Source organism: Malurus melanocephalus, unplaced genomic scaffold (genome assembly GCF_030028575.1).
Source record: "Malurus melanocephalus ecotype Western Australia unplaced genomic scaffold, MMel_1.1 scaffold_78, whole genome shotgun sequence".
Taxonomy (NCBI): domain Eukaryota; kingdom Metazoa; phylum Chordata; class Aves; order Passeriformes; family Maluridae; genus Malurus; species Malurus melanocephalus.
In genome coordinates, this window is record NW_026623310.1 from 150,936 (window position 1) to 178,236 (window position 27,301).

General features: G+C 37.0%; 1 protein-coding gene across 1 annotated transcript in view; it reads left to right on the forward strand.

Moving 5' to 3' along the window:
- The window catches only part of RB1 (RB transcriptional corepressor 1), a 69,907-nt gene that overhangs the window by 7,177 nt on the left and 35,429 nt on the right, over window positions 1-27,301 (forward strand). The window contains exons 3-17 of the mRNA XM_057367349.1: window positions 3,090-3,202; window positions 5,149-5,283; window positions 6,176-6,214; window positions 7,004-7,071; window positions 8,561-8,671; window positions 10,892-11,040; window positions 11,790-11,867; window positions 15,317-15,426; window positions 15,910-15,987; window positions 18,509-18,596; window positions 19,022-19,138; window positions 19,824-19,880; window positions 19,969-20,000; window positions 20,079-20,155; window positions 20,383-20,585. Of these exons, the coding sequence (XP_057223332.1) occupies window positions 3,090-3,202; window positions 5,149-5,283; window positions 6,176-6,214; window positions 7,004-7,071; window positions 8,561-8,671; window positions 10,892-11,040; window positions 11,790-11,867; window positions 15,317-15,426; window positions 15,910-15,987; window positions 18,509-18,596; window positions 19,022-19,138; window positions 19,824-19,880; window positions 19,969-20,000; window positions 20,079-20,155; window positions 20,383-20,585 (1,455 nt within the window). The remainder of the gene's footprint in view (window positions 1-3,089; window positions 3,203-5,148; window positions 5,284-6,175; window positions 6,215-7,003; window positions 7,072-8,560; window positions 8,672-10,891; window positions 11,041-11,789; window positions 11,868-15,316; window positions 15,427-15,909; window positions 15,988-18,508; window positions 18,597-19,021; window positions 19,139-19,823; window positions 19,881-19,968; window positions 20,001-20,078; window positions 20,156-20,382; window positions 20,586-27,301) is intronic.

A 27,301-nucleotide genomic window follows, 5' to 3' on the forward strand; every position in this document is an offset into this window, starting at 1 on the left:
CTATCCCATGATGTCTATATTTGTCCTGGTTTCRGCTGGAATAGAGTTAATTTTGTTGCCAGTAGCTGGTAGTACTGTGTTTTGGATTTAATACAAGAATGTTGATAACACTGGTGTTCTAGTTGTTGCTGAGTAGTGCTTCCTCTAAGTAAAGGACTTTTCAGGTTCCCATGCTCTGCCAGTGGACATGTACACAAGAATCTGGAGGGAGCATGGCCAGAATGGGTGACCTGAACTGGCCAAAGGGATATTCCATTACAAAGAACATCATGCCCAGTATATAAACTGCTGGAGTTTGGCTGGGAGCTGCTCATCACTGCTTGGGGATGGGCTGGGCAGTGGTCAGTGTGTGGTGAGCATATGTATTGAACGTCACTTGTTTCTATTGGGTTTCATACCTCTCTCTATCTTTCATTTCCATTGCAATTATTATTGGTGTTGTTCACTAACCTGTGAAGGTTAGTTTCTGATTCTCCTCCCCAGTGCAGGGGTGGGAAGCAGCTGTGTGGTACTTAATTGCTAGYTGGTGTTAAGCCATGACAATATTTATGGATAATGATTTACAATCACTAAAAGCTTTGTGTGTGGCTATGACAGCTACCTTATTTTCTGGGGAAACTGCAGTTTACTTGTGTCCTTGGTTGTTTTAATTAGCAGTAGCTGGTCGGATAATCCCAGTCTAGTGTTCTTTCACGTTTTCCTATCCTTTCTCCCTCAGCTATGTTATATGGCAGGCATGCTCAGGTGCTGCTCACCTTTCATTTGCTGCTAGGGAAACCCCCCCAAACCATAATCTCTTTTTCTTGGGTTTTGTGTAATTTTTCTTGTTAGGCCAGCAGTCATCCAACATCTTGTGTTGAGCAGGTGTCCAGAGCATCCTGTACCCCCAGCAATGGGTGTAGGAGTAGCCCTGATACTGTAATTTAACTCGCTATAATGGTTTGAATCCTGTGGATTGCTAGGCTGCCTCTGTTACTGCCTTCTTGATTAATGTTAGAAACAAATGAGTTGTTACCCCAAGCCATACTGGACAAGTACTTTAAAGGTCGTTCTTGCAAAACCAGACCTCAGTCCTATCAAATAAACCATTGCTACAGTCTTCTAGCACTCATCCTCCCAGAGTTGAGCTGGGCTGCCCAGAAAAGCTAGGCTTGTTTGGATAGGCAACAAACCAGGAACTGTTTCACCACTTGGTAGCACTCAGTCCTCCTGCCCTACAAGTTATTGTATTTCCCGGGCAACATCGTGGTCTGAATTTGCAGGAGCATGGAGTGAAGGGAACTTATTAAATTTATTAAAGATCAGCTGACTCCAGGGGCAGTGGTGCGCTCAGTCAATRATAAGTCATCCTTCTTCTTGGTAGTTCACTAGCTAGCCTTCACCTTGGAAGTTTTTTACATCCTTTTATGTATCAACAAATGCATCTCAGCCTGTTAATAGTTTATTTCAAAATAATTTTCTCTTATGCGAGGAATCATGATTTGTAGAAACACTCAAATAGGAATGCAGGAAGAAAATAGTGACTTAAATAATTGTCAGTTACCACATTGTTGAGGGTGGCTGGTTACTTTAGCATTCCAGCCTGCTCTATAACTCTTAACAATTGCACAAGCCAGTGAATCTTTTTGATCTTTGGAGAAGGCCTCTGGCCAGTCTTCCCTGATGTGTAAACACTATTCTCAAGAAAGATGCAGAACAATTGCAAAAAAATGATATATAATTGTTAGCACTGTTACTGAAATTATATCATTTAGGGGCACAGCAGATTATTGGTCACAGATACACTGCTGACTAAGCAAGGACATCAGTGGATGCTGAGAGTGCAGAGAATTTTGGAGTAGGTTTGGAAGACCATGTAAGATGGAGTGAGTTAGGTCTGGTGCAGTCTTACTCCTGTTGTCTTTGGGGAGCATTTTCTGGAGTGAACAGGACCCTGCAACTTGCATTGGTGTTTAGGAGGCAGCTAGGTGGAGTGATCAGGGAAAGGATAAAAAGGTAGGCCAGGGAATGGGCTAAAACGAAGCAGTGTARAAGAGCAGGAGTTCAGTGTTCCTATTCACTTGCTCCTGGTGCTCTGATTCACCTCTGTCCTCCACCAAATGTCATGTCCAACCTAGAGCTGCTAAGAGATGTGCTTATATCCTGCTCGTTTGCTGTGGGCTTGAGTGGTTGTTGGAGTTTTATTTGTAACAATGCTGGATGTCTGAAAAGTGTTTTACGAGTTTGCTGCTTCTAGAGTCTTGCAGGGTTGCACCCACAACTAATTCTGTCTTCAAAATAGCTTTGTTTCCAAAATCTAGGGTATAACTGCTTAAGGGTTTTTTTTTTTTTTCCCTGCTTCTACAAATCATTGCTCTTCAGAGGTTTTCCACTGAGATGCTGTTTTGCTGTTTTATTGGAATCTTAAGTGATGCCTGTCTGGCTCYAAGTGAGTAGCTTGTAAACCATCATCAAGAGGTCTGCTCCATGTAGATGCCATGTCTGTCATTGTGGGTTGGCTGAGGATGATTGGTTATAAATTGCACCTTCTGAGTAGCTGAAGGCACACATTAGATGTAGATGTATGGTAGAAAAATGGCTGGACGTGCTTGTTACTGTCATGCTTTGCTAAGCAGAGATGGGTTTGTGGTTCAGCAGTGATGAGTGGTTGACAAGCTGTACTCAGTTATTAGTGTTTATTGCCTGTTATTGCAAAGATTTTAATTTTTTTTATGGCTTCCCTTCTTATTCRTTAACCTTCAGTATCTTGTTTTGGTCAAATATGATAACTTAGGAAAGAAAAAATCCTGGCTTCTGCTTTGCATAAATGCTCCATGGAACCAAAGCTTGTATGTTGAAGCTTTGCTCAATTGTATAGGTAAAACTGATCTTGTACTGTAGGAATAAGAGTTGAAGTGCTTGGTCTTTCACTTGTGTTGTAAAATCTGGAATGTTATTTCATTACCAAATAATTGTCTATCATAGTCAAATGTTTGTTTGAGGATGTTTTCTTTAACCATTTCTAATAATTTTTGGGCAAATTAATGCTTACAATATGTTACCCATTTTTATTGAATAATAAAAGCTGTTTCCTCTCTTTTTTCTAAAAGGCCTGTGGCAAAAAGAAAAAGGAAACATGGGGAGTATGTATCTTCATTGTAGCAATTGATCTGGATGAAGTGACATTTACTTTCACTGAGCTTCTGAAAAGTATAAACATAAGGTAAGTGAGTTTAAGTATGTGAAATTAGATTTCAACAATTAACTCATTGACGGTTTTATAAAGAGAATGTTTTTAAAGCATAGTGAATCTTTGAGCATATCAGACTAGTTGATTTTACAGGGAAGGTTACCTATGAAAATTTGAATATATTGGTAAACTAGAAGTCTTGGTATCATATTTTACTTGAGGAAGTAGTGATGTGTGTTTGATTCATATGGTTGGCTTTAGTTGTATCACTCAGCTCAGTGTTGTTCTTGCTCACTCTAAAGTATTGATCAGTTAAGGTTGGTGGAAATTGTGCATAAAATATTTCTTTCTTTCCCTCTAGGAAGATTTTCTGTGAAATGTTTTTCCCGACATTAGGCTCAGGCTAAATGAAGAAGTGGGGAAAGCAGATGTTRCTTTTCAAATAGTTTGCCAGCATGTTGCTCTTTCTCAAACATTTTAATGYCAATCTAAACTTCATACTTTCATACGTGCTTTTTTGCTAGGGGAGACTTACTGTTGTATTGTATATTAAGTAAGTTCATAATACAGAAATTAAAATTGTAGTATCTGCATTTAAGGTAAATTGAGGTGGCAACAGCAACAGGCATATCTTGTGTTAGATTCATCTGAGGAGAGAATTCGAGTGCCATCTGCCTATTAACTGGGGAAAGCATACGCAGAGCCTGTCAATGATTAGGGCAGGAGGCTAAGTCCTGGCAATAACCTTTCCTTGAAGTCCTCTTTTATGATTAGACTTCTCCATGCCCTCTTCTACCTTGCATCATCTCCCAGAGTGGTGTCAGTGCCAATGTTTTGACTTAATTTCTTCAGTGTTGACTGCCTTGGAATTATGTGGCTGAAAGCCAATTGCATTTGTGCAGYGACATTCAGTGTGTTCCACCCAAGATCCACAGACCAGCTTGGGCTGAAAACTGAGTGACTTTTTCCTTTAGGGTTTCAAAGAGTAAGCTGTTACTCTGCTGAAGGTGATTTTAGCAATACTCAATTGTTTGTTGGCCCTGGGCTTTTTGTCAGCTATAAGGCCAAACTGGCAGAGATTTCCACTAGTCATCTTAGCCTCTAGAGCCTATAGATTTACTGGACAGATCTTTATTCTGTGATACGAGTTTTTAAATGAGCTTCTGACTGTTTTTTTTATCTTGCTTCTTTAATCTGACAAAGAACTAAAAGTCTCTCAGAGTATTATATTCTGATAAAGTATCAAATAATTTAACATAGTTAAAGTAATTGAATATATTTGAGAGATTCCACCTTTTTAATTTTCAGCAATCTGTTCATTTTAGTTATGAACATAACAAAATGCTTCCTTGATGGCCATAATATTACATGGATGGGTAGGGAGAACTTTGATCCCCTGTGTAAWTATACTTCTGAAGGGTGGAGTTGTCTTTGCCCCAGTACCTGTTGAAAGACCTGAAATTCTGTAAAATTCAATGCATTCATCTCAGTTTTCATTCCTAGGTCTTTGTTTAACATGGATGGAACCAAGGTTCATGTTCTTAGAGCAGTAGGAGCGTTTTTAAAATACAACAGGAGAGTCGAGATGTGTGTTTGCATGTTTGTGTTATTACCCACAGAGTAAGAACAAAGGTGTGTCTAGTTAGTAAATTCTGACTTCCAAAGATTATATCTGTGCTAGGCAAGAAAATTTTCCTCCTGTAGTAGAGCCTGTATTGTAAGATACCTCTGCCGCCTAGTTGAACAGTATTCCTATGTCTGGAAAATGTAAAGGCGGGGCTCAAGGTAAACAAGTAATGTTTCCCAAGGCAAGGTTTCAGTTGCTGGTAGGAGCAGTAAGAACATGCTGGAGTCTAGTGAAGTAGGGCAATGGGTTTTCATGGAGATGTTGTTTTATTTTCTGTTTTTTTAAGAGCTATTTCAGAATACTTGTTCTCAGAGTTATGATAATGTGTCATCTTTTTTTTTTCTTTTTCCAGTGTATGCACATTTTTTCAGTTTCTGAAAGAGGTGGATGTTAACATGGATACTGTAAGCACTAAAGTTGATAGCACTGTATCAAGGCTGAAAAAGAAATACGATGTATTGTTTGCACTATACCACAAGTTTGAAAGGTAGTATGTGTTTTTTCATTTTGAAATTGATTTCTTTGTCAACATTGAAGTATTTGAATTTTTCAAACTGTGCATTATAGGAGCCCATTTAAACTCTGTGTGCTAATGTTTGCAGAACAGTGAAATTGAGCTGTTTACATGCATTAAATAAACACCTCTTACATTTTACTCCCTATCACAATGCTTTGTTAAACAATCCTCTTGTTGCAGTTGTAGGAGTAGCATGGCAAGTGATTGCTACTCATGTCTAAGCTTTTTACACATATAAAGAGGATTGGTTTACTATCTGATTTTTTATTTAATGTTTTGCCTTCCAAATCACAAAGGACTCTCAAATAGCCCTTAAATAGCATTTGAAGGGGGTAGCAGATCACCCTTTGGTAGTTTATAGAATGAAGGCATATATACCCTATTTTGGTTTTGCATAAACTGATTTATTTTCTTGAAATGGTATGTATCTAGAGTAGTTGTGAAGCAGCTTGACACCACAAGGCTTGCAGTGACACTGAAAAATACTAAAAATCTTAAAATGCCCTTTTTTAGAGCCTTTTGTGCAGCTGTAGCACACTTTGCTCCGTTGTACAAACCACTGAGTTACAATGTATATACAAATCTTGTCTTYCTGGAAGAAAGCAATTTTATTATACCAAGTTGAAAGTGTTTTGCTGTCCAAGCTTTGACATAAATATGCAAACAACAACATTATTTCAGGCTTGGCAGGGCCATAGTTGATTTGTTGTTAATCTGTTCTTTGTGTCAGCTTTTTTTTTTTAATAAGTTAGAAAAATATTTTGTGGAGTGGCGTATTTTGAAACTATATTGAAGTCAAAGATACTGCATAGTTTGCTTGCAGAAGCATGTTCAAAAATAAGAGTTTATTTTGATTTTCTAGGACTTGTGGCCTTATTTATCTGGAACAACCTAGTAGTGAGTAAGTTTTATTTTTCTAAATTGTGTTTGTCAAGATAAGATGTAAAATATGATAACGTTTTTATCTTTTAACCCTTCTGGATTGACCTGTGTTGTATATATCATGTATTTACTTTAGGTTTAGTGTGGGCTTCGAATTTCAATGAGATGACATATGATAAATGCTAGATATATTTTTATACAATATATAATATTTATTTCTATATGAGTATGTGTAAATTATGTATAGTATATCTAACTTGCATATATATTTTTATTTGTATGTGAGTATATATATGTATATATATACATATATATATATCTATATATCACTCACCAGTGTTCACTCACCACTTCACTCCATGATGTGTTGCCACCCAAAGGCATATCTCTCAGCGTGGTGGAAATGAACATTTGGATGGAGAGTGAGCTTCCTAATCACAGCAACAAATGAATGTACTAAAAGATGCCGTAGCAACTCCCAAATGAGCTTGAGTTCATGCTGTCGCTGGAGAATAATCAAAGKCCCCAGAGAAAACAGCTCGTAATAGTTCAGTGAATTGTCTACATTCACGTTTTTTTCCGAGGATGATACAGATACTTTCTGATTTTTGAATGGCTTTACAGGGACTTAAGTTTTTCAAATTTGTAGTTATAATTACAAAAGGAATGGAATGACATTTTTGGTAAACTTATCTATATGGGAAATGTTGCATGTTGTTAACTAGTTCCATGAACTGAAGCATATTTTTAAACATTGCTGTTAAATAGTTTGCATCGGTAGCTCTGTAATAATATTCCGTTTTTTCAGGATTCCTGCAGAACTCAGTTCTGTATTAGTCCTAAAAAACTACTGGATTACTTTTTTGCTGGCAAAAGGTGAGTTTTGATTAAAACACAGTAATTTTGATGAATAATTTTGAAGTGAGTTTGCTTGTTTTACATGTCCAACGTGAGACTAGTATCCTTATTGCAAATAAGCATTGTACCAACCCAGAATGTTTTGATTGCCTGGCTTTTGTAACTGTGCACTAATATTTCTATTAATCCAGTTTGGCTGTTCTTGTCACTAATACTACTTTCTGTATATAAACATACATACTTAAGCTTTCTAAAATTTCTATTTTTTTTTTCTTTTAATTTAAAAGTTGCTCTTCTGTATTTAAGTCTATTCTGAAGCGCTTTGTAGACTGCCAGCATTTTGATAATTGATAATTACCTTAAAAGACTGGCAGATTTTTAAAAATAGCTTTATATATATTATAAATATATACAATTTAAATTAAACAAATTTAATAATATGGTATTATAATGAGTTCCTGACAGCATGTCCTCTGAATGCTGAAATCTTTCTTGGAAAGGCAGTTAGTATTGAGTGGTGAAACATTTATAGTAGTCCATGGAGTCCTGTCTCATTGTACTTCTCCTACTAAAAGGAATGAATCATGTTTCTTAAGTGCTGCTTACTCCAGGTATGTGTTGTCAGTGAAGTGTACATATCTCTGATATCAAAATTGGACTTGGATCAGCTGAGTTTCATGGAGTTTTTTCACTAGAATTCTAGCATAAAGCAATAAAGCCAAACCCACCAAAGTTTTTTTAGCCTGCCTTTTTTTGAGACCAAAGAAAGCTAAGATTTACTAGAAAATGGAGCTTCATAAGAGCCTGGGTGATGCTTGCTTCTTCTGATGGAAAATAAATACAAAAATTGCACATGGAAGCAGAGCACAAGTAATGATCTGTAGCTGTTCAAAATTACTATTGACTTCCTAAAATTTTTATGACAATGTGCGCTGTCTTGGAACGGTCCTGCAGATCTTCTCTGACATATGAATCATAATTTGGGAAAAACTGGAATAATGCAGCTTTAAAAGTGCTCTTCACACTATTACTTGTGTGACTTTTGAGTAATTTTGTATAAATTTGACAGGCTGAGCATACAGTGTGATAGCATGTTTTGAATTTCTCTTCAGCTATATACTGGCAGCTTCTGCTTTCTGAATATTTAACAGCTTTCAAAAGCTTGCATAAAACCACAGTAAAGAAAGCAGGGAGGAATTACACAGAAATAAAAGGTTATTCCTTTACAGTAAAATGAAAAAGGAATCAAGACAGAGCACTGAGGTTAGGATTTTGTGCATAGTAATTTTATTTGTATGTATGCTATCTCTAAAGCCATAGACTTCTTAAGTGATGTGTTTTAAAATCAACAGCCTTTAAAGAATCCTGCCATCCTATATGATGCTTTCTAAATTCTAGTAGTGATGTTTTACTATGTGAACTTCCAAATATTTGTTTTTCAAAATTACTTCCAAAATTAAGTCAAACATCTCAAAAAGGTTTTTTTTACCCTTTAAAATATTTGCAGGTAAAGTGTTGCAAGTGGAAGATGACCTGGTGATTTCTTTCCAGTTGTTGCTGTGTGTCTTAGATTATTTTATCAAACTGTCTCCTCCTGCTATGCTCAAGGAACCATACAGTAAGAATTTTAGTTTTTTGTTCATTGAAGTAGAAAGTAAATTGATTACATTTCCATTAGTCCCTCTAACACTCATAATTAACATAATAAAAAACTTAATGCATTTTTTCTCTTTTAGTTCAATTGAAATGATACTGAACTTGAATTCAACTACTTGAATGTGGTACTATATTTGATATGATTTTTGCTGTGTTCTCTGCCCATGCAAGCTGTTTACGGGCTTGTTAAAACAGCAGGTGTAATTTAGTAAAAGAATTCAGGTTCTGGGTAGATTATAACTGAGAATTATTATTTAGGTTTGTCTTGAGTTAGAGTAGGAAAAGATGGTGCCATGACTCTTATATCATTGATGTATAACAGTATTACAAAGTCAGAAATGTACAAGATACTGAACTATACCGGGATTTAAAACAAATGTATCATGGATAGCAGCTCAAAAAAAAAAAGAGTAGAGGTTAAATGTAGACAGCTTTGCTTTTGCTGGATCCTGTTCATTATTGCAAGTATCACTATTGTAAGTAAAAATATTAGGCTCTTCTCTATAAAAACTTCAATGCAGCAGTAAGTTTTTATCCATTAAGTTTTTATACCTAAAACTTGGAAAACCTCACTAAAAGGGTAGAGAAAATAAATATTTATAGCAGCTTTCAAAGATGGAATTCCTATGGAGTTAACTATTTTCTTCAGCAAGCAATTGATGCACTGATGTATTTGGAGTGACAGGATGTGACTCGTGGGTTTTTTGGTTTTTTTTTTGTTTTTTTTTTTTTTTTTTTTTTTTTTTTTTTTTTTTTTTTATACTGATTAGTTTATCCCCTGGGCTAAGATGCAACCCTAGTATTTTTAGTCTAAATCTATTTGCTTTATTTCTTTCTTTGGCAACTAAACATCCACTTAGGTTATAATGTCATAGATTAGATAAGGGTTTCACTGCTATATTCTTTAAATTCCACATTTTGGAGGATATTTATCTGACCTAGTAATTATTTGTTGCAGGTAAGAATAAATTACTTTTATTCAGATGTGAAAAAGGGGTGGGAAAGGATGGACTTAGGGCAAGCAGATCCCTCCAGTACTATTTTGAATTTAAATTTGTCCTTCCTAGTAGGACAGACATATATGATGGTGTTTATTTCAGATGTTATAAAGCAGATCCTTTTCTAAAACCACTGAATTGAAATTCTTTTTTTAATTCTGTGTTCACACTGATTAATTTTTTTGTAGTGGAACTGTGCAGAATAGGAGCTCATTATTAGAAACAGTTTGCATCATATCTTGAAAAAAATGCTCCCCCTTGAGACAAAATTGCAGATATGGGTATCACTGTCTTAAGTGCAAAGAACTGGGTTTCTAATGTGAAGCTGTGTATGAACTGTCAAACAGTTCTGCTGTTTTCTTTGATGAAATAACACCGTACATTGTTCAAATCCTCATGAACAAGAGGCTTCATGTGGTGCTAAATGACATAAAGTTTTATGATCTGCTTAAGGCTGAGGGGATCCAGATGCAGTCACCCCATCATTGTAGTTTGTCAGAATTTCTCAGAGAACAGTTGTCAAATAAAAATGAAGTTACAGGTGAGAACAGCATGCTGATTAGTGTGTCAGGTTTAATACAGTATGTAATCATATTAATGTATTAATATAATTTACACATTTCAGCCATTGAAGCCATCTATTTTGAGTTTAACAAAATGAAATATATTTTTGCCTCGCCTGTTTTAAGGCTTTTTGATACTTTCTTCAAGGTGGACTTGTTTGTTTCTGCTTGTGTGTCTGGGGATATTTGGGGAAAGGAGGAATTCCCTCCAGGACCATATTCTAGGCTCCTCCCAGCACTTAAGTCCTGCAGCTTCTTCTTTTATACTTCTGTAAAAATAAAGAAAATAGTTACTCATCTGAGAAAAGGCTTTCATAGCTTTGCAAAACATGCTCATTTAAARCTACTTGCAGAAAGTGATATTACATTCTGTGTAGAGTAGCTTCTTAAAAAACAAAAYGTCCAAATACTGATATAGGAATTAAAAAATTTATTGTTGAGAATATTTTCTGCAGAGTTTTCTTGCGTAGCTGGACAGATGAAAAGGAAAATCTAAGAGGAGTACCTGAAAAAGTTTATAAGACATAGAATATTCTAGGCTTAACAACTTCACGTTGTTAAAGAAACCTTCTTTCTTAAGATGCCTCTAACCTCTTGTGATGGTTTTGAATATCTTTCCAGAGTCTTCTGTCTCTGCAGTGACTGTAAATGGTTCAGCTCGCACTCCAAGAAGAGGTCAGAACAGGAGTTCACGTACTGCAAAGCAGCTTGATACTGATACAAAAATTATCGAAATCCTTTGTAAAGAGCATGATTGTAATTTAGATGAGGTAATGCCTGCACTTTAAAGTCTGATGGATCTTGCTGCTAGACTCTATTTGGAATATGTATTTATTTAAATGGTCTTCTTTTTAAATGTCAGCAYTTGTGCCAGCTTAATTATGCTGTCAAGTAGTTACCTTCAGTAGAGAAGGTTTTATATCATTCTATAGTTTCCCTAGTCAGTAGTTTAAAAAACAAAAACAAAACAACAAACAAAATCACTGAAAACAAGCCCTTTGGTATGGGTGCTGATTTTGCCAGGAAAACTGAATTGTGAAGAATACAAAATGGATTTACAATATGGAGGCTGATCACAGCATGTAGCATGTGGACACAGGGCTGCTTCAATGGGATTCACAGCTGCATACCATGATGAGAAAATGTATGCAAAAAGCACATTGCTTCTGTGGGAGATCTTAAAAGATCCCATTTGCTGTTTTCTCTGCTGATAAATCTACTTCTGTGTAAAAAAGACTGATTGTTGAATATCCAGATGGATGATGGAAGCAGAAATATGAGAGGACTGGGAAGGTAGCAGTTCTTTTCCAGTGTAATCATTTAATATTTCAGCATGGGATTGTATTTGCATGCTATCATATCACTATGTTTTGGATATTTAACAAGTTTCATTCTTGTTTTATTGAAAACAAACCACAGTGCATTACACAAATGTTTCAATTTCTTAATTTAATGATGCAAAAGCCGTTTGTGCATGGCTGACTCTCTACCTTGCTAATGTTACWTTTTTTTTTTTTAGGTCAAAAATGTGTATTTCACAAGCTTCATTCCTTTCTTGAATTCTGCTGGTATTGTAGCTTCAAATGGACTGCCAGAGGTAAGTGGGAGAATTTAAGACGTTGTGGTACGTAGACCCTGGCTGGGTGCCAGGTACCCACCAAAGCCATTCCATCATTCCTCTCTGCCAGGGAACTGGGGAGAGAAAATATAACAGAAATTTCATGAGTTTAGAAAAGAATGTGAAGAAGATTTTGCCAGGGGTGAGCAACAGACTCAAGTTGGGGATGGTAATTGAATTTATTGCCAGCAAAATCAGAGCTCATAATAAGTATTGAAAAAAGCATTAAAAATGTCTTCCCCGCACCCCCTCCCTCCTTCCCAAGCACTACCTCCTCCCCATCGGCCGTACCAGGAGATGGTAGTCATCTCATCACATGTCCCTGCCACTGCAAAGGGAGACGAGTCTTTCCTCTGCTCCGGGCTCCTTCCCCCAGAATACTATCCTCCATGAACTTCTCCAACATGAGTCCGTTCCACGGGCAACAATTCTTCATTAATGTTCCAATGTGGGTCATTTTTTCATTGGATGCTGCCCTTCAGGTACCTGCTCCAGCATTAGCTTCTCTCTCCTTGGCTGCTCCAGCATGGGCTTCCCACAGGGTCACAGCCTTTTCTCAGGGATCCACCTGCTCCAGTGTGGGTCTCCTTCACAGGCTGCAGGTGGATCTCTGCATCCGTGTTGTTCTCTGTGGGCTGCTGGGGCACAGCTGCCTCACCATGGCCTGCACCAGGGGCTGTAGGGGAATCCCAGCTCCGGTGCCTGGAGCACCTCCTGACCCACTTCTTTCCCCTTCTTAAATGTGTTATCATAGAGGTGTTACTATCATTCCTGGTTGGTCTAGCCTTGGCCAGTGGAGGGTCTGTCCTGGAGCTGGCTGACACTGGCTCTGCTGGACATGGGGGAAGCTTCTGGCAGCTTCTCACAGAAGCAACCCTTGTAGCCCTGCCCTGCCTACCAAAACCCAGTTTATCATGCAAAACCAATACAGACAGTTCAGTAACGGTTTTTACTTCATGCCAAATTGTGTAAGATTCCCTTTAYGCACTGATGAATTGATAAAATTCTAATAGGTTCTTCTAAAATCATCTAGCAAAATAAACTGGTTTTCAGGAATGTGTGTTAGCAGGGATTCCAGTATTCATGAAGTATATTTAGCTTATACATTTGAATTTAATAAATAGATCTCCTGAGGCTAAACCAAACTTTGCTCAAAGCAAAATGCTTTTGTTCAAAGCAAAATATAGGAGTTGCATATTCATGACCTTGGTAAGGTCATTCATCTGAAATACAACTATTACAATGTTAGGTTTCTGAAGTCACTCTATAAATGCTTACAGTCTTAAATTACACACCTTAATTGAAATATAAATGAGACATGTTACTGTACTGTTGTTGGAAAGATATCCAAAAGATTAGTCTCAGTTTCACAACTTGGCAGAGTTTGGACTGCTGTGTCTGAGCAGAATTACTTTCATCTTGATGAGCCATAGCCTGGATGCAGCAGACTTCCTCTCTGCGATTGCATCCAGAGTGCGTTTTAATAGGTAACTTCTTGGGATGCGTTTACATTCATCATTCCTAAAAGAGTAACTTTAGCTGTGTGTCAGCAATAGATGTGGTAAGCTGAAAATAAGCAGCTCTGAAGCTGATCAGAGCAGTAAGTCTGCAGGGTTCAACCAAATATATCTTCTATTAAGTTTCATAGTGTTTTGGGTGGGGAACAAACAGGACTCACTGAAGATCTTAATCTCTTCCTAGATTAATTTCAGGGTATCAGTAGCCTGTTTAGACTTTTTAATTTATGTGTCTGTGTATAGTTGGGAAACCCAATGTGAACTGCCATTCAAAGGTCATTATACAACTTTGAAATCAGGGTTTTCATCCAAGGCTGCTCAACTTAAGCCTAGTATCAAAATTACTAGCCTAAGACTTGCTGGTGAAAATTTGACTAAATGGTGCATTTGAAGTAAATTCCAGTCACATGATCCTTGCTCATTGAACTTGTGTGCCAAAGCAGAAAGTTAGAGCTGTATTTCAGCAGTAGTCAGTTCATACATGTAATCATCTAATGAATAATCATGGATGAGATCATCAGTAAAATTGCTAGTCATGTGGCATATTTAAATTGACTTTCATTTTCATTAAAAACCACTGAGCTTTTGATAAATTTTCATGTTCCTTCCAAAGCAATAAAAGTTTTTAAGGCTTAATGTTGGTATTTTGCTTATCTTTACCATATGTTTGCTGGTTGGGCTTTATGCACCGATGAATAGATTGAGACAGAACTCTTATTTTTGACTGATGGTTTCTACCAAGTTAGCCTAGTACAGCCATCTTATCTAAGAGCTGCTGTTTCTTTTAGAAGTTTATGATATACTGAAATATTTTAGATGAAATAATAGTATAAGCCATTGAGAAGATAACAAGAAAAGAAAATATAATTAAGTTTTTTTTTAAAAAAAGAATAATGATAATGAGAATTGAGATGTAATCTTTGGTTTAATAGTTCTAATTGCATAGTTTTAACTGTGAGATCAGTTTGGAGCAAATCCTTTTGGCAGTGGTAAAGAACAGAATGAGGAGCAAAGCTRTGTAGGAGGTATTTGCAACTTTCTCTCTCTTAGGACTGAGTGGGGACTAATATGTGTTGATATGCACTGTTGTCTGTTTTTCTAGCAAGAATTTGCCAGAGCACAGCATCTTTTGCTATGTTTAAGGGCTCAGGGAGCAGATAATTGAGGTGGCTGCCTAATTCTGCAGGAGCACAACAGCAGATTCGGAGGCCCAGATAAAAAAAATTGCAGACTTCTAGTTAATATTAGTCCCTCAAAGTAAAAAATTTTAAAAAGGAATTAAAAAACCCATTCAAAACAATCCAGTAAACTTTTCCATGCAAAGTGAAGTCATATCAATCTGGAATTTAGTCAATTAAGAAACTTTTATGTTATTATAAAACTGGTGTGGGTATGAAATAACAAGTCTATTTTTGTAGCAATAGGTGTCTCTTAAGAGCTACTCCAAAGCAAATATGTTAATGTAAAGTGAGGAAAGTGCTACTGAGAGAAAGAAGGTTTGAGTTTAAGCTGTATCCAAACCAGCAGAGACTGGGACTGAGCCAATTGCCTGACAGCCGCTCTATGAACAAGCGGTTTACATTTCTTGCTCTTGGAGACAACCCTTTCTCTGGAAGGAAAGATATAAAAATGTGTAAATGTTAGTTTGATTTGCAGGTCTGTCTTGCAATGTCAAGACCTACAATTTTTAAAAAAAGTCTGATGTTACTGGATTGTTTTATCTTGTAAATGGTAATTTTTCCCTGGGYATGTTTCAGCTGTTGCATAAGAAGTAACTTTGTGAGCTCCAAGGTCATTTTTTTAGCATTTCAGCATTGTAATCATGAGGTAGGACTAATTTATATTATTCAGTAAATTGTCAAACTTGTTCCTGTAAAATAAATTCAGGGTTTTTTTCAATGTCTTTTTGAGGTTGAAGTTATTTTGAAACAGTATGATGAGCTCTATCTCAAAAACAAAGATATAGATGCAAGACTATTTCTGAATCACGATGAAACTCTGCAGCCTGACGTCATTCCATGGTAGTATTTCCATTTACTGCTTTCTTTCTGTGATAAAAAATGTGAACTTGTGTTGCTTTCTGCCCCCTTGTGTTATAAATAGTGATCTCTGTATCCTGTTGATCTGCTAGGTCTGTAGTTCTGCTAAGGTGTTTCTGGCATCACCAACCTTGTTTTACATCATCACTTAAAAAATTATTAATAATCATGAATAAATAATTAAATAATAATTATAATCTCTATATGTRCATTAAKCTGCTTGTAAATAGAATTCTAGAAAATAAAAACAGCTTGGAAGGAAATTTTGTAGGTTGTCTAGTACAACATCCTGCTCAAAGCAGATCTACTTTGAATTTAAATTACATTGTTTAAACAAGTGTGGAGTGGTTGGACATACAGATTTTCTAAAAATCTCTTACACACTTTTCAGAATAATGTCTTTATGGAAAACATTGTCTTTTGAATTGCATTAGTTCTTCATAAGTTTATTTCCCATTTCTGTAGCTCACAGTTGGAGAGGACACCACTAAAAAACAATCCAGATGAGGAAATCAATGTTATGCTTTCACAGACTCCTGTTCGGTATGAGTTTATCTTTTAAATGTGTTCTTTTGTTTAATATCATAGCTAGAAAGATTCCTATTTGGAATAGGGTTTAAAAAAAAAAAATTAAGGAACTGCAGGCTTGTTTTTGTTGGTTTTTTTCCGTAAACCGTATTGTAGTTCTGATCACTGGTGAGTGGTGAGCATGTACTAAGGGGTGCTGAATGCCCTCAGTTCCTGGTTAGTTGTTGGAAAACGGAGCTTTTTTTGTCAAAGAACTGCAAGATATCTGTAAAATCGATTACTGTGTTTGTTATTACAAAAATGCAGTTTCATTCTCACCTGGCAGTACTTCTGTCCCCTATACTTCCATCTTCCTTACTCATGTTTTCCCTAGCTCTGTATCTTCTGGTTCCTTTTCCTTATACCAAACTGTATGTGCACACACATTTTTTCTCCTGAGATCTTTTGGTTCTTCTTATTAATTTTTTTTGCATAGGACGATTTAGCATTTCAGAGTACTTACTTTGGTATTTTTCCTGTGTTGGGAAGATGAACACTGCAGAATGCCAGCATACTTTGGTTTGTTGGGAAAATGGAAAGATGTATTAGAAATGTGGTATTAATTGGAGATTTGATCTACCATCAAAGGCAGAAAAACTGCAAGCTTGAATTTAGTCAAGCAAAGGAAAGGACATCTGCATTTACTGTTTTTCCCATATACTACAAACTTTATTGACAAAAATCAGYATCAGTGCCTACAAATCCCTGGACCAAGAGCCAATCATCTGTGTGACTGCAATGCCATGTGCAATGTTGGCAAGAAGTCTCCTCAGAGGCAGTTATTCTTAAGGTGTCAGGTTTAAGGAAATCAGAGAGTGAATTTTTGCTCTGTGCTTCATGTATGAATGTCTTTCATTTTAGCATCTTGGAGAGTAGGTAAAATTTTGTACCCTTTATTAAAGTTACTTCCATTTTCTCAAATGAGTAAAACTATTTTTGTTTTCATTAATAATACTTCTGGTGTTCATATGCTTGTGGAAAAATGAGTTAGACTCAGGGTTTGTGCATCCACTAAATCTACTCAATGCCATCTACAGAAACTTTTTCTAGCCAACCGAGCAGCAAAGTTCTAAACAGCTTCTTAAAAAAAAGAAAGGAGACATGCAGCTGAGTTAATTATTGATCAGTACAAGAAAGAACTTTTAATTGCCTGTGACTGAGAAATTTTATTTGGTTGTCTTGTGGTCCCTTTTAGTCTTRTGCTTCAAATCTTTAACTGCTAGTGATGGCTTTTAGCCGCAAAGGCATCAGTTTTCCTTTTCCCGGCATGAATGTGCAATACTAGAAACTAGATCATCTATAACATTCAACAAGAAGGTCATTGACAACAAATCCCATTTTTGACAAATATAGATAACCACTGACACTTTTCATTTATAGTAGAATTAAAGTCCTCTAACAATATCAAAGATGCTTCATAAAGCTCATGACATTAAGAAAATCCAGGAGTACAAAATTTCTGCATTGCCAAAAATTTGGAATGTGGTAAACCAGTTTTGATTTGAGAGGAAGTCTAGTTGGGATAAATAGATGCTCTTCATCCACAGCTGGGTTTTGCTCCATGTTTTCCAAAACTAATGCTATTTAAGGCAATTAGTGTGAAGGCCTGTTCAGGAGCACTGACTTCGGGCGATAGTATCTGTTTTTCATGAGACGACAGAAGTGTCAGTAGATGGCAGCAAACTTTTGGTCATCAGCATAGAGTAGAACATGTATCATTAACTCTCCCTGAATGAAACAGAACCCCTTCTACTGAAAGCACTGTGCTTTTTGCTTTGAATTTCTTTATAATGTCATTTTTCTGGACTTAGACTCACAGGATCTGCTTTAAAGCCCCCTGAAACTGGAGAGAATCTAATAATTTTTGTCACTGGATTTGTATCTGGCCATTTATATAGAAATTCAGTGTATAAAAAGGGTGTGAGTATAGTTGAGAGCATAATGAGAATGGGTTGTATGTTTTCATTTTATGGTTTTACCAGTGTGCTTATACTTTTGCTTTTCATTAGTAGAGTTCTCGCAGAAGTGATTTTTTCCAGTCATTTGTAAAAAGTAGGTTAAAGAAAAATGCATCTTTGCACTGCCGCAGCTGTACTGATTAAACACATTTTTCTTCTTTCTTCACTTATTTGAATGGTGATATKAGCCAACTTGAGGTTAAATGATGCRCAACAAATATACAAAACTACCAAATTGACAATGAAAAATTCAGAAAGTCACAATGCCGCGGAAGAATCAAACTGTTTCATAGGTGTTAAGCCATTCTTTGGGTTATTAAAATTATTACAAGCCATATGTATAAATAATTAGATAAATTGCTTAATTAGAATTCATAATAGTTATTAGCACAATGCAACAGATTTTCTCAACAGTTTGTTTGATAACTGGAGTGAGAACTGAAATAATTTTTTTTTTGTGTGTGGATTTGCTGTTTAGTTTCTGGAAACTGTCAAGTCAACCTTATATGCTTATTATGCATTTTATTGTATTTTTCCAGAGCGGCAATGAATAGCATTCAGCAATTGATTATGATTTTAAACTCAGCAGCTGATAAACCATCAGATACTCTCATCATGTATTTCAATGTAAGTGACTACAAAGAAGATTTGTCTAAGAGTTTTGGAATTATACATCTGTAGATGATGCACGTTTTTGAAGAAGTACATTTTTATTGGATTGGTTTAAATGTAATCACTCGTTTTAGAAAGCACATCTCTAACTGTTGTGGATTGGAACCTTTTAAGTGCTTAAATACTTTTTTTACAGGGCTAAATGTTAATATTCTTTTATGTGTGTATTGAATGAAAAAAGGAAGGGGATAAAGGGAAACAAGGAAGAGAAAGATGTATTGCACTCTTTTAAATACCCCATTTTTATTTATGCTGATGACCTGATTGAGAGATGTTACAAAGTGAAGCAGAACTAATGTGATTAAATGACTAAAATATGTTTGAAGTAAAGTATCTTTTCTTTGTCTTTCCTTCCCCTACTTTGCTTCCTGTACTTTTAGAATTGCACAGTCAATCCTAAGGATAGTATCCTGAAAAGAGTGGAAAGTTTTGACCAAATCTTCAAAAAGAAATTCGCTGAAGCAGTTGGACAGGGATGGGCTGAAATTGGCTCACAGGTAAGTATTGGGGTTGAATATCACTTGTTTGAACTCAGTTAGCACTGGCTAGTGTGTGAGACCTGACTTACTGACTGTCCTGGTTCAGTGCACATCAGTAAAGGTAAAAAGTAACCGTATTCTTTTGAAATTGAAGCAATGTAAAGATAGTATTTAACAAGTTCCTCTTAATGTATTAGAAACAATAGGAACTGGGTGGAAATACATTGGATGTACTCTACTGAAGAGTGTGAAAATTGTTGTCTAAAATACGTTAAGTGAAACATATGTTTGCATTCATTARGCTAACTTGGCCTAAAACTGCAGAAGGTGACTCACTTCCTTATAAAATCAGGAGGGCAGCTGTGCTTTCAAAAGGATTTTGGAAAATAAATCCAACCAAGTTTGTACTCAACAGTCTCCTTCCTGTCTGTCAGCCCTGTGTTTTATCCTGTTAGCTGTGAATCAACATGAACACAGTTCATGTTACACTTGGTTAAGTCTTCATGTGGTTGGGGTAGTCACACACCCTAGTAGCCTTTGAGGCCTCTYCAAGGTTATTGGCAGGTGGAACTGAGGACAGTAACTTTTTTATAGTGGCTCTGTCAAAAACTGGAATGTTCTGGATTGTTAAAATGTAAGAGTCTGCCTGTTGTGTAGTCTGTTAAAACTTCTTGTAATATTCCTGAATTTCTCATTCTAACAGAGGTACAAGCTTGGAGTACGTCTCTATTACAGAGTAATGGAATCCATGCTGAAGTCGGTAAGTTTAGTACTACTATCTTAGTACRGGCAATACGTCTAGAAAGACTAAGAATATTCACATGTTTGGTCTGATTTATTTATTTCAGGAGGAAGAGCGCCTCTCTGTGCAGAATTTCAGGTACTCGCCCCTAATTTGTTATTGAAGTATTCTATTTTAAGTCTTGGGATGAGTACTAATAAGTTCCTTTCTCTTCAGCAAACTTCTGAATGGTAACATCTTCCACACATCTCTTCTGGCATGTGCTGTTGAGGTTGTCATGGCTACATATGGCAGTAAGTTAAATCTGAAGTCCTTAATAGCATTGTTACTTACTGATAATTATTGTCATCTGTTCTAATATATAAAATAGAGTAAATAGCAAAAAAAAACCCAACAAAATGAAAAGAGCAACTCACTGAAATGTCTGATCTCGCAATGACTCAGTAAATACAAAAAGGAGAAAACATCAAAAGTGGAAGATTGTAGAATTTGTGATAATTTTAGTCTGTTTTCCCTTCAGGAAATGCTTCTCAAAGTGACAGTACCAGTGCTGAAACAGACTTGTCTTTCCCGTGGATTCTCAATGTATTTGATTTAAAGGCTTTTGACTTCTACAAGGTGATCGAAAGCTTCATTAGAGCTGAACCCAGCCTAACCCGTGAAATGATAAAGCATCTGGAATGCTGTGAACATCGAATTATGGAGTCTCTTGCTTGGCAATCTGTAAGTAACACTTTAAAGTAGTATTTGCYCTTGTATGACATGCCTACCTAGAAAAAAAAAAAGGTCACACCCAGCTCTGTGAAATAATTTGTGGTTGTGCAGAGATTAAGTTCTAGAAAAATCAATTACAAGAGCAAAACAGGATTAGTTTTGGCATGTCTTCTACTTTTAGAAAAAAAAAGGAATATATCAGAGGAAGAAGTCAACATAGCTCGGCTAATTTACATGGTTGTAAACCAGCTTCATCTTGCTAGTCAGGCACAAGTCATAAGGGTAATACCCTGAACTGTGTTTTTGCACCAAAGTCAGCAATAAAYTCTGTGCTTTTATTTGAAAGGTAATTTTTATCCAGTTGCTCTTCCTACTTGGCAATAGGGCCTCAGTTCTTCTCTGTTTGTTAATAGTACTTAAAATACTATTTTGCATTGTCCTTTATACTTTAGTTACTTTGGTATTCTTGGATGCTGTTAAAATGAAATGCTGAAAGGTTGAGTTGTTTTTTTTGGCTGTATTTCAGTAAATCAAACAATGTTTGAAGAAAAAAGAAACAATAATTTGTTTCTTTTCATTGTTTGTTACTTATAAACCGGAAATAGCCCATTTAAGCCGTAAAGCAGGAGGCTATAGAGACTGGTAATTTTGACCAGAGAGACAGAAAGCAACCATTTAAGAGCCAAACCCATATATTTTAAATCTGGAGAAGAAGGGGTATTTTTAGAGGCAGGCAGTATCTTAGGAAACTTGCAGGTATGTTGAAGGTGTTTGAGAATTGTGAGCTTCAGAGGACAAAAGGTAGAAGTACAGACACCCAGGTTTGACTCCCTCCAAGCAAGAAGTGTCTCCTGCTGCATACCACAAACCAGCTCGAAGCCAGCTTACTAATCAGCAATACACCATATCTATCAGTTTATACCAAATAATCTMAACAAGGGATGCAGGATAATCTAATTAAGACCTGTGCTTTCAGACTGGGAAATCCAAAGAGTTGTGTTTTCAAAAATCATGGGTGACCCAGGCTTTTGTGAAACAAATGATAATATCATCAACAAGCACAGGATTATTTCAGTTTTTTTGAGTGCTTTGCTTGAATGTTGTATAATGTTTTCACTCTTTCTTCTTGAATTTCTAGTGGGACATGTTTGGTACTGTTTTGAGGTAGCTGATTTGAGTGTTAACAGCGTGGAATGGTTCAGTTGGAAGGGGCCTACAAAGATCATGTAGTGTCAGGGAAGTATGTGGAGTCCAGTGGAGGGGATGAAAAGTGTGCTGGACATGTATCCAAGGGCCCTGCTGCTTCATTGACCTCCATATCACCTGGGTCTCCTCAGGCTCCAGACAGTGTGTGTCTCCTGTTGTTGGAGGCTTGGCAACAGAGGGCACAGTAGGTTTCCCTCAAAAGCTCAGGGCAACTGTGTCAGCAGGACAGGCACCCCAAGATTCTGTCCAATTGCCTCCTCCAGCTGCCCATGAGGGAAGAGATCTGTGCCTTCCTCAATCTAAATATTGTCTGGTTTTGCATGAAAAGTGTAACTTTCCAGAAATGGGGGAAAATACTTCCCTGGCTGCCTGAAGAGGCTGTTGAGATGTCCTAGACAAGCCCAACTAGTGAACAAAAGAAAATTCTTCTGCAGTTTCTTATCTGGGTATTGTCTCCATGCAATGGTGTACAAGATTTAGAAGCATCTGCCTAATCAGCAATTCCCTCAAGAATGGACAGGCAATTAGAAAAGTGTAGTTCGTACCTGTAAATACCTCTGAACCTCCAAACACTTGATAAAGAATGAGAGAAAAGCCAGATGCCTTCTTCTTGCTCATAAAGATTGTGTCATCATAAGTGGTTAATTTTGGTTAATTTTAAACAGTCTGAGAAAGATGGAATTTCAAGAAGGTTCAAGTTTCCTCATATGGTTAGTATGAGGGTTTTTTTGGGTTTGTTTTCTTTTTTCAAAAAGTGTTGAAAAAGAAAAGCATGGAATGAGTAAAACTTGCAAAAAAATAGCTTGGTAAATAAGAATAAACTTTTGAAAAACATTTATTTACAAGTATCGGTATAATGCAACTTTGCTTCCTCTACTTACTTGCTATGTATTTTTGTTTAGTTCTTGCCTCCTCCACCCTCCCAGGTGATGCATTTCCTTACAAGGCTCGTCTGCTTCAGTCTTTATTCATTTTCCAGTCTGCTTCAAGAAGCAGGACTTCAATGAGAGATTCAAAAGGACTGAGCAATTTAATACAGAATAGCTTGAATTTATTTGTTTATTTGTTTACTTGTCACAGAGCTTTTGTGAGGAAAAATGCCTTGTATAATTTCTCTGGGAAAAAAACTTTCAAGTACGTCTGACCTTTTCCTGACTTTGGAAGCTGTACCAAGTGAATGTAAAAGATTCTGCTTTTTACTGGTTTCTGAAGATAATACATTACTCCTTAGATAGTCATTGTGAATATGTTTATTGCTTTTGCATAGCTAGCTAATTTAGGAAGGAAATGAAACTTTCCTAGGTCATCCTTTCTTTTAACAAAAAACCAAGCATAGCTAGACAAAATAAAAGATGGAAACCAGTCAAAAAGGTTCTTCTCAATAATTCTGGATTTTAACAAGGAGCAAGTACATACTGACTAAATTGTGTGAGAAGCACTTCCTTTTTCTTAAATGTTTATTGAACCCTGAAAGGAGAAGTCGATTTAACCACTCAAATATTTACTAGTGAGGTTGTGATGCTTCCAGATGAAGATAATATGGAGGTCAGCTTAGAATATGCTGTATTAATAATGCTGCATAATTTTATTTGCAAAATAGACATACATTGTACAATATTCTTTACTTTGAATTTGTGCTGATTTACAGTATTTTGAGCACTATTTTGATTTCGTAACTTTAAAGGGAACTGAAATTACTTCAGACTCAAAGATGCTGAATAGCCTTTGCTTCATTTTTGTTACACTTACAGAAATATGGTTTAAACCCTTCCATAGTTAAAATTTGTTTACTTTGAAAGGGATTGTTTGTTACCTGCCAGCCTGGGAGTTCATGCTCAGCCTTTCCATAATTCTATCAAGTCGACCTCCCTTGTGGCCACTCAGAAAAGTACTTGTTTTGAATATCTCAAATGAAGGTTTTGGGAACAAATTCCAGAATATCTGAATTTCCCTTAGAGAATTACCTGTCARCTTCCAAGTTCATCTTTGACTAAAATTTTTGTTGTTTGCTACAGTTAGAGATAAACAAAGTTTGGGTTTTCAGTGCAGGCAAATCAAACATAAAGTCTATCAGTTTTCATTTGATTTTGGTGAAATAGCTCTGGGKTTTTTTTTAGTTTTGCTGTGCCATTCAAGGAGGTAAATGTCTATGGATTATCTTTGTTATGTGTATCTGCAAAGCAATCCAGCTGTTTTTCCCTGCCTCTCAGCTTCCATTCTGCTCACAAGCACTGAATGGGGAGCAACAAGCAAGGTATTATGATGCTGCTGCTTAGAGAAAGTGCTTCCTGCAAATGCCCTTTCATATGTACAGTACTGGGGAAGTCCGAGGGTCTTGTTCTGCTGCACTGGTGTTGCAGGCCAACTGCTGCCTTGTCTGAAGAAAAAGTAAGTTAGAGAAAGGAGGTCCAGACTTTCCTGGTTATCTCTACAGACCATAGGCTGTTCTGTTGTTAACTCGTTTAACTCATCCACATGATCATTAGGAGTATCCCAAGATGTGTTTCTTAGGGCTGCAGTTTTAAAAGGTTGTGTGTTACCTCTTTCTGATAGGGATCAGCTACATCACCACCTGCAACCCCCCAACAGCTTAGAACAGAATGTGAAGGTTCATTATGGCAGGCTAAAGGGAGTTCATTCACAGCCTGATTTCGTCTGGTAGCTTCAGCTGTGGTTTTGATATTTGTTTTTGTGTGAGTAATAAACAGATGTGGAACCAAAGCAATGCATTGCAGTGTTGACACTGTAGCCTTCTTTGGCTGTATTGATCGTTATTACTTGCCTGTCCAAATAAGTGTTTGCATTTTTCCAAGGAGGAAGGAGCACCAGTATTGATATGTATTGTGATTTTGCGTTGTAATATGTTTTGGGAGTTTTAATGACTGATGCAAGATAATGATGGCTCCACAAAGTTACTTCTCGTAATAGTTAAAATATGATCAGAAGTGTGTTTTGAGACACAGACAAATGTGCTTTGCTTTATTTATAACTTCTTTCTTGTAGCATTGTCTAAACTGTGCTTCTTCTTTTCTGTGGTTTCTGTTGTCTATTCAACATTGGCAATGAAATCTACGGTGTTATTTTATCATGTATTGTTGATTTAACATGACTTGATGCTTGCAATAAGTATTTGTCAACTAACTCTATAGTCAGTGTTTATATTTAAGTACCTCATCCCACACCAAAGACTTCTGCTGGCTTTAAATTATGCAGCTCACTGTGGCAGAAGTGCCTTTGTGCTCAAAACCATGTATTCCCAAAGACTGTATTATTATATTAACATGACAAACTTGCTGAGCTGGAATAACAGCAGGCCTACTTTGATCATGCATTAGGGAGAAAAGTATTAAATAGATATGTTTAATGTTTGCATAAAAAGCGGTAGGCAAATCCAGGTCAGGGTAAAGGTGTGAGCAGTTATAGGTCAGCTAGTGCTGCTTAGTAGTTTGGAATAACACAGGCTTTGTTATGCAGCCTCCTGGCCTTTGATTGTACAAGGATACAGTTATTGTGGAGCTCACTATACTCCAGTGCTTAGTGTCTGTTTCCAGGGGTGCAGTGTTCAATTTCAAATTAGGTTTCTGTGCTCCTTGTAAGGAGGAATTGCACATCTACGAAGGGGAGTTAAATTATTTTCTTGTGGTTTGTATCCTTCTCAGTAGGGATTTCTGTTAGGTGTCTGAAGTTCTTCAGCTCCTCTGAAGTAGGTGTCCGCATGCAGTTTAAAGTCCTCTTTGGTTCTGACACCTTAGGTGATTCCTTTTAAAATGGGAAGAAATAGGAATGGTCACAACTGTTGACATTTTTTACGTTAGGGTACTGGATATGTTGTTTACTGTTGTATTAAAAGAATAAATCTAAAATATTGTTGTTAGGCAGCCAAATAAGGCCAGGCAAGAAGGACTGGGTATTTGGGGCTGAGTCTGTACTGCTGGCCTCAAGGGGACAATAGTTTGAACTCAAGTATTGCCCCACAGTCATCAGTGGTGTTTCATTGGTAACTTGTTCCCTGGCCTGTTCTGGCATTTGTCAGGTCTCCTTTGGACAATGCCTAGGCAAGATTTGGTGCACGATGCAGCTCAGGGACTATTTTCAGCTGCTGGTACAGATTAGCAGTGAAGAATGTGTAGTTATGTGGGTGCAAGCTGTGCTTTGCCACTTGCCCTTGAGGCTTTAGGACAGGCTGTGGCTCGTTGTGTTACCAACCACAGATGTAGTGGTGGGTTCAACCACGAGTGACTTCAGTGCTGGCAAATGAGTCACACGTTCCTGTGCTGTCTTTCCTCTGGGCTGCAGGACTCAGATGCTTTTCTGCACAGCAGCTGGCCTCTCTTGGGAAAGTCAGTCTGTCAGGCGTACTTCTTTCATGCATGCTAAAGTTTGCTTTTCCTCAGATATAGGAATACCTAGTTTGTAAATGGTGGGCAGCCCTAGGCTCAAAAAAAAGTGTTGAGCATATCCAGAATGGGCAAGCATGCTCACTGGCAGGACGCAATTTACCGAGGGACCTTCACTGGTGTAAAGACAGGCATTTCAAGAACAGCAGGGAGCAGATTGCTCATGCAGATATCACTGATGTCCTGTGGGCTCCTGGATTTTAGGCACCTGGTATCTTGTCTCAGCTTGGAAGTTGCAATGGGCAGTGATTTGTAATACAAAATTTTCTAGGGCTTTTCTTGCAGGGGACAAATCATGCTAACGGTCACCAAATGATGGCTTGTTATGTGCTCACTATGCTCGTTTTGACAAAATTACATCAGGATTGTGCAGCTTCAGCCTTCAAAAAGGAACTGAGAACATATTTGAGGTTTTCTGTCTGTACATACTAAATATATTTCTGCGTGCATCATGAGTGTGTTCCAGAAGCATGTGGGATGAGGGGTCATGACCACTATGCTCCTTGGCGTGATAGTGCTAAAGACTCGTATTGGTTCTGCTGCACGTGCTTTTTAAATGTTTTTTAAGGTTATGACTTTTCAGTTGTCACAGCTGGAAAGCCTTCTGTGATTTTGCCTGTATCATACAGGGCACATTTTTAGGAGTGTATAAGATGATTGCTTTTTGCATGTTTGTGAATATACCACATAGTGTAATAGAAATATATGAATATATTTGTTTATACACTTTTTTATTTTGAGCATGTATATACACACACATGCTTTAATAAATGCTTAAATAAAATAAGAAAGAGTGTTTATCCTATGCCTTTTTAGTAGTTCTGGAGAGTTTCCTTTAATGAAAACCATGCTGTGCTTTTTGAGGCTTCAGACTTTTATCTGCCTGAACAGCTGAAGGCAAATTGAAAAACCAGGAAGAATAGTGAATTAGAGTCTTCAGTGTCTCTCCCATCACTTTGAAAGTCTTCCCTGCCACTCCTGTTTATCGTGAAGATGACTTAAGCTGTTATTCATGCTTGGGTGTTACCATCTAAGCAAATCCTCTAGGCTGCTGGAAGAGAAGCCAGAACATTTAAGGTTGAGGTCGTGTGTTTCCTGCTTTTGTCTGTGTTGACAGTGTAT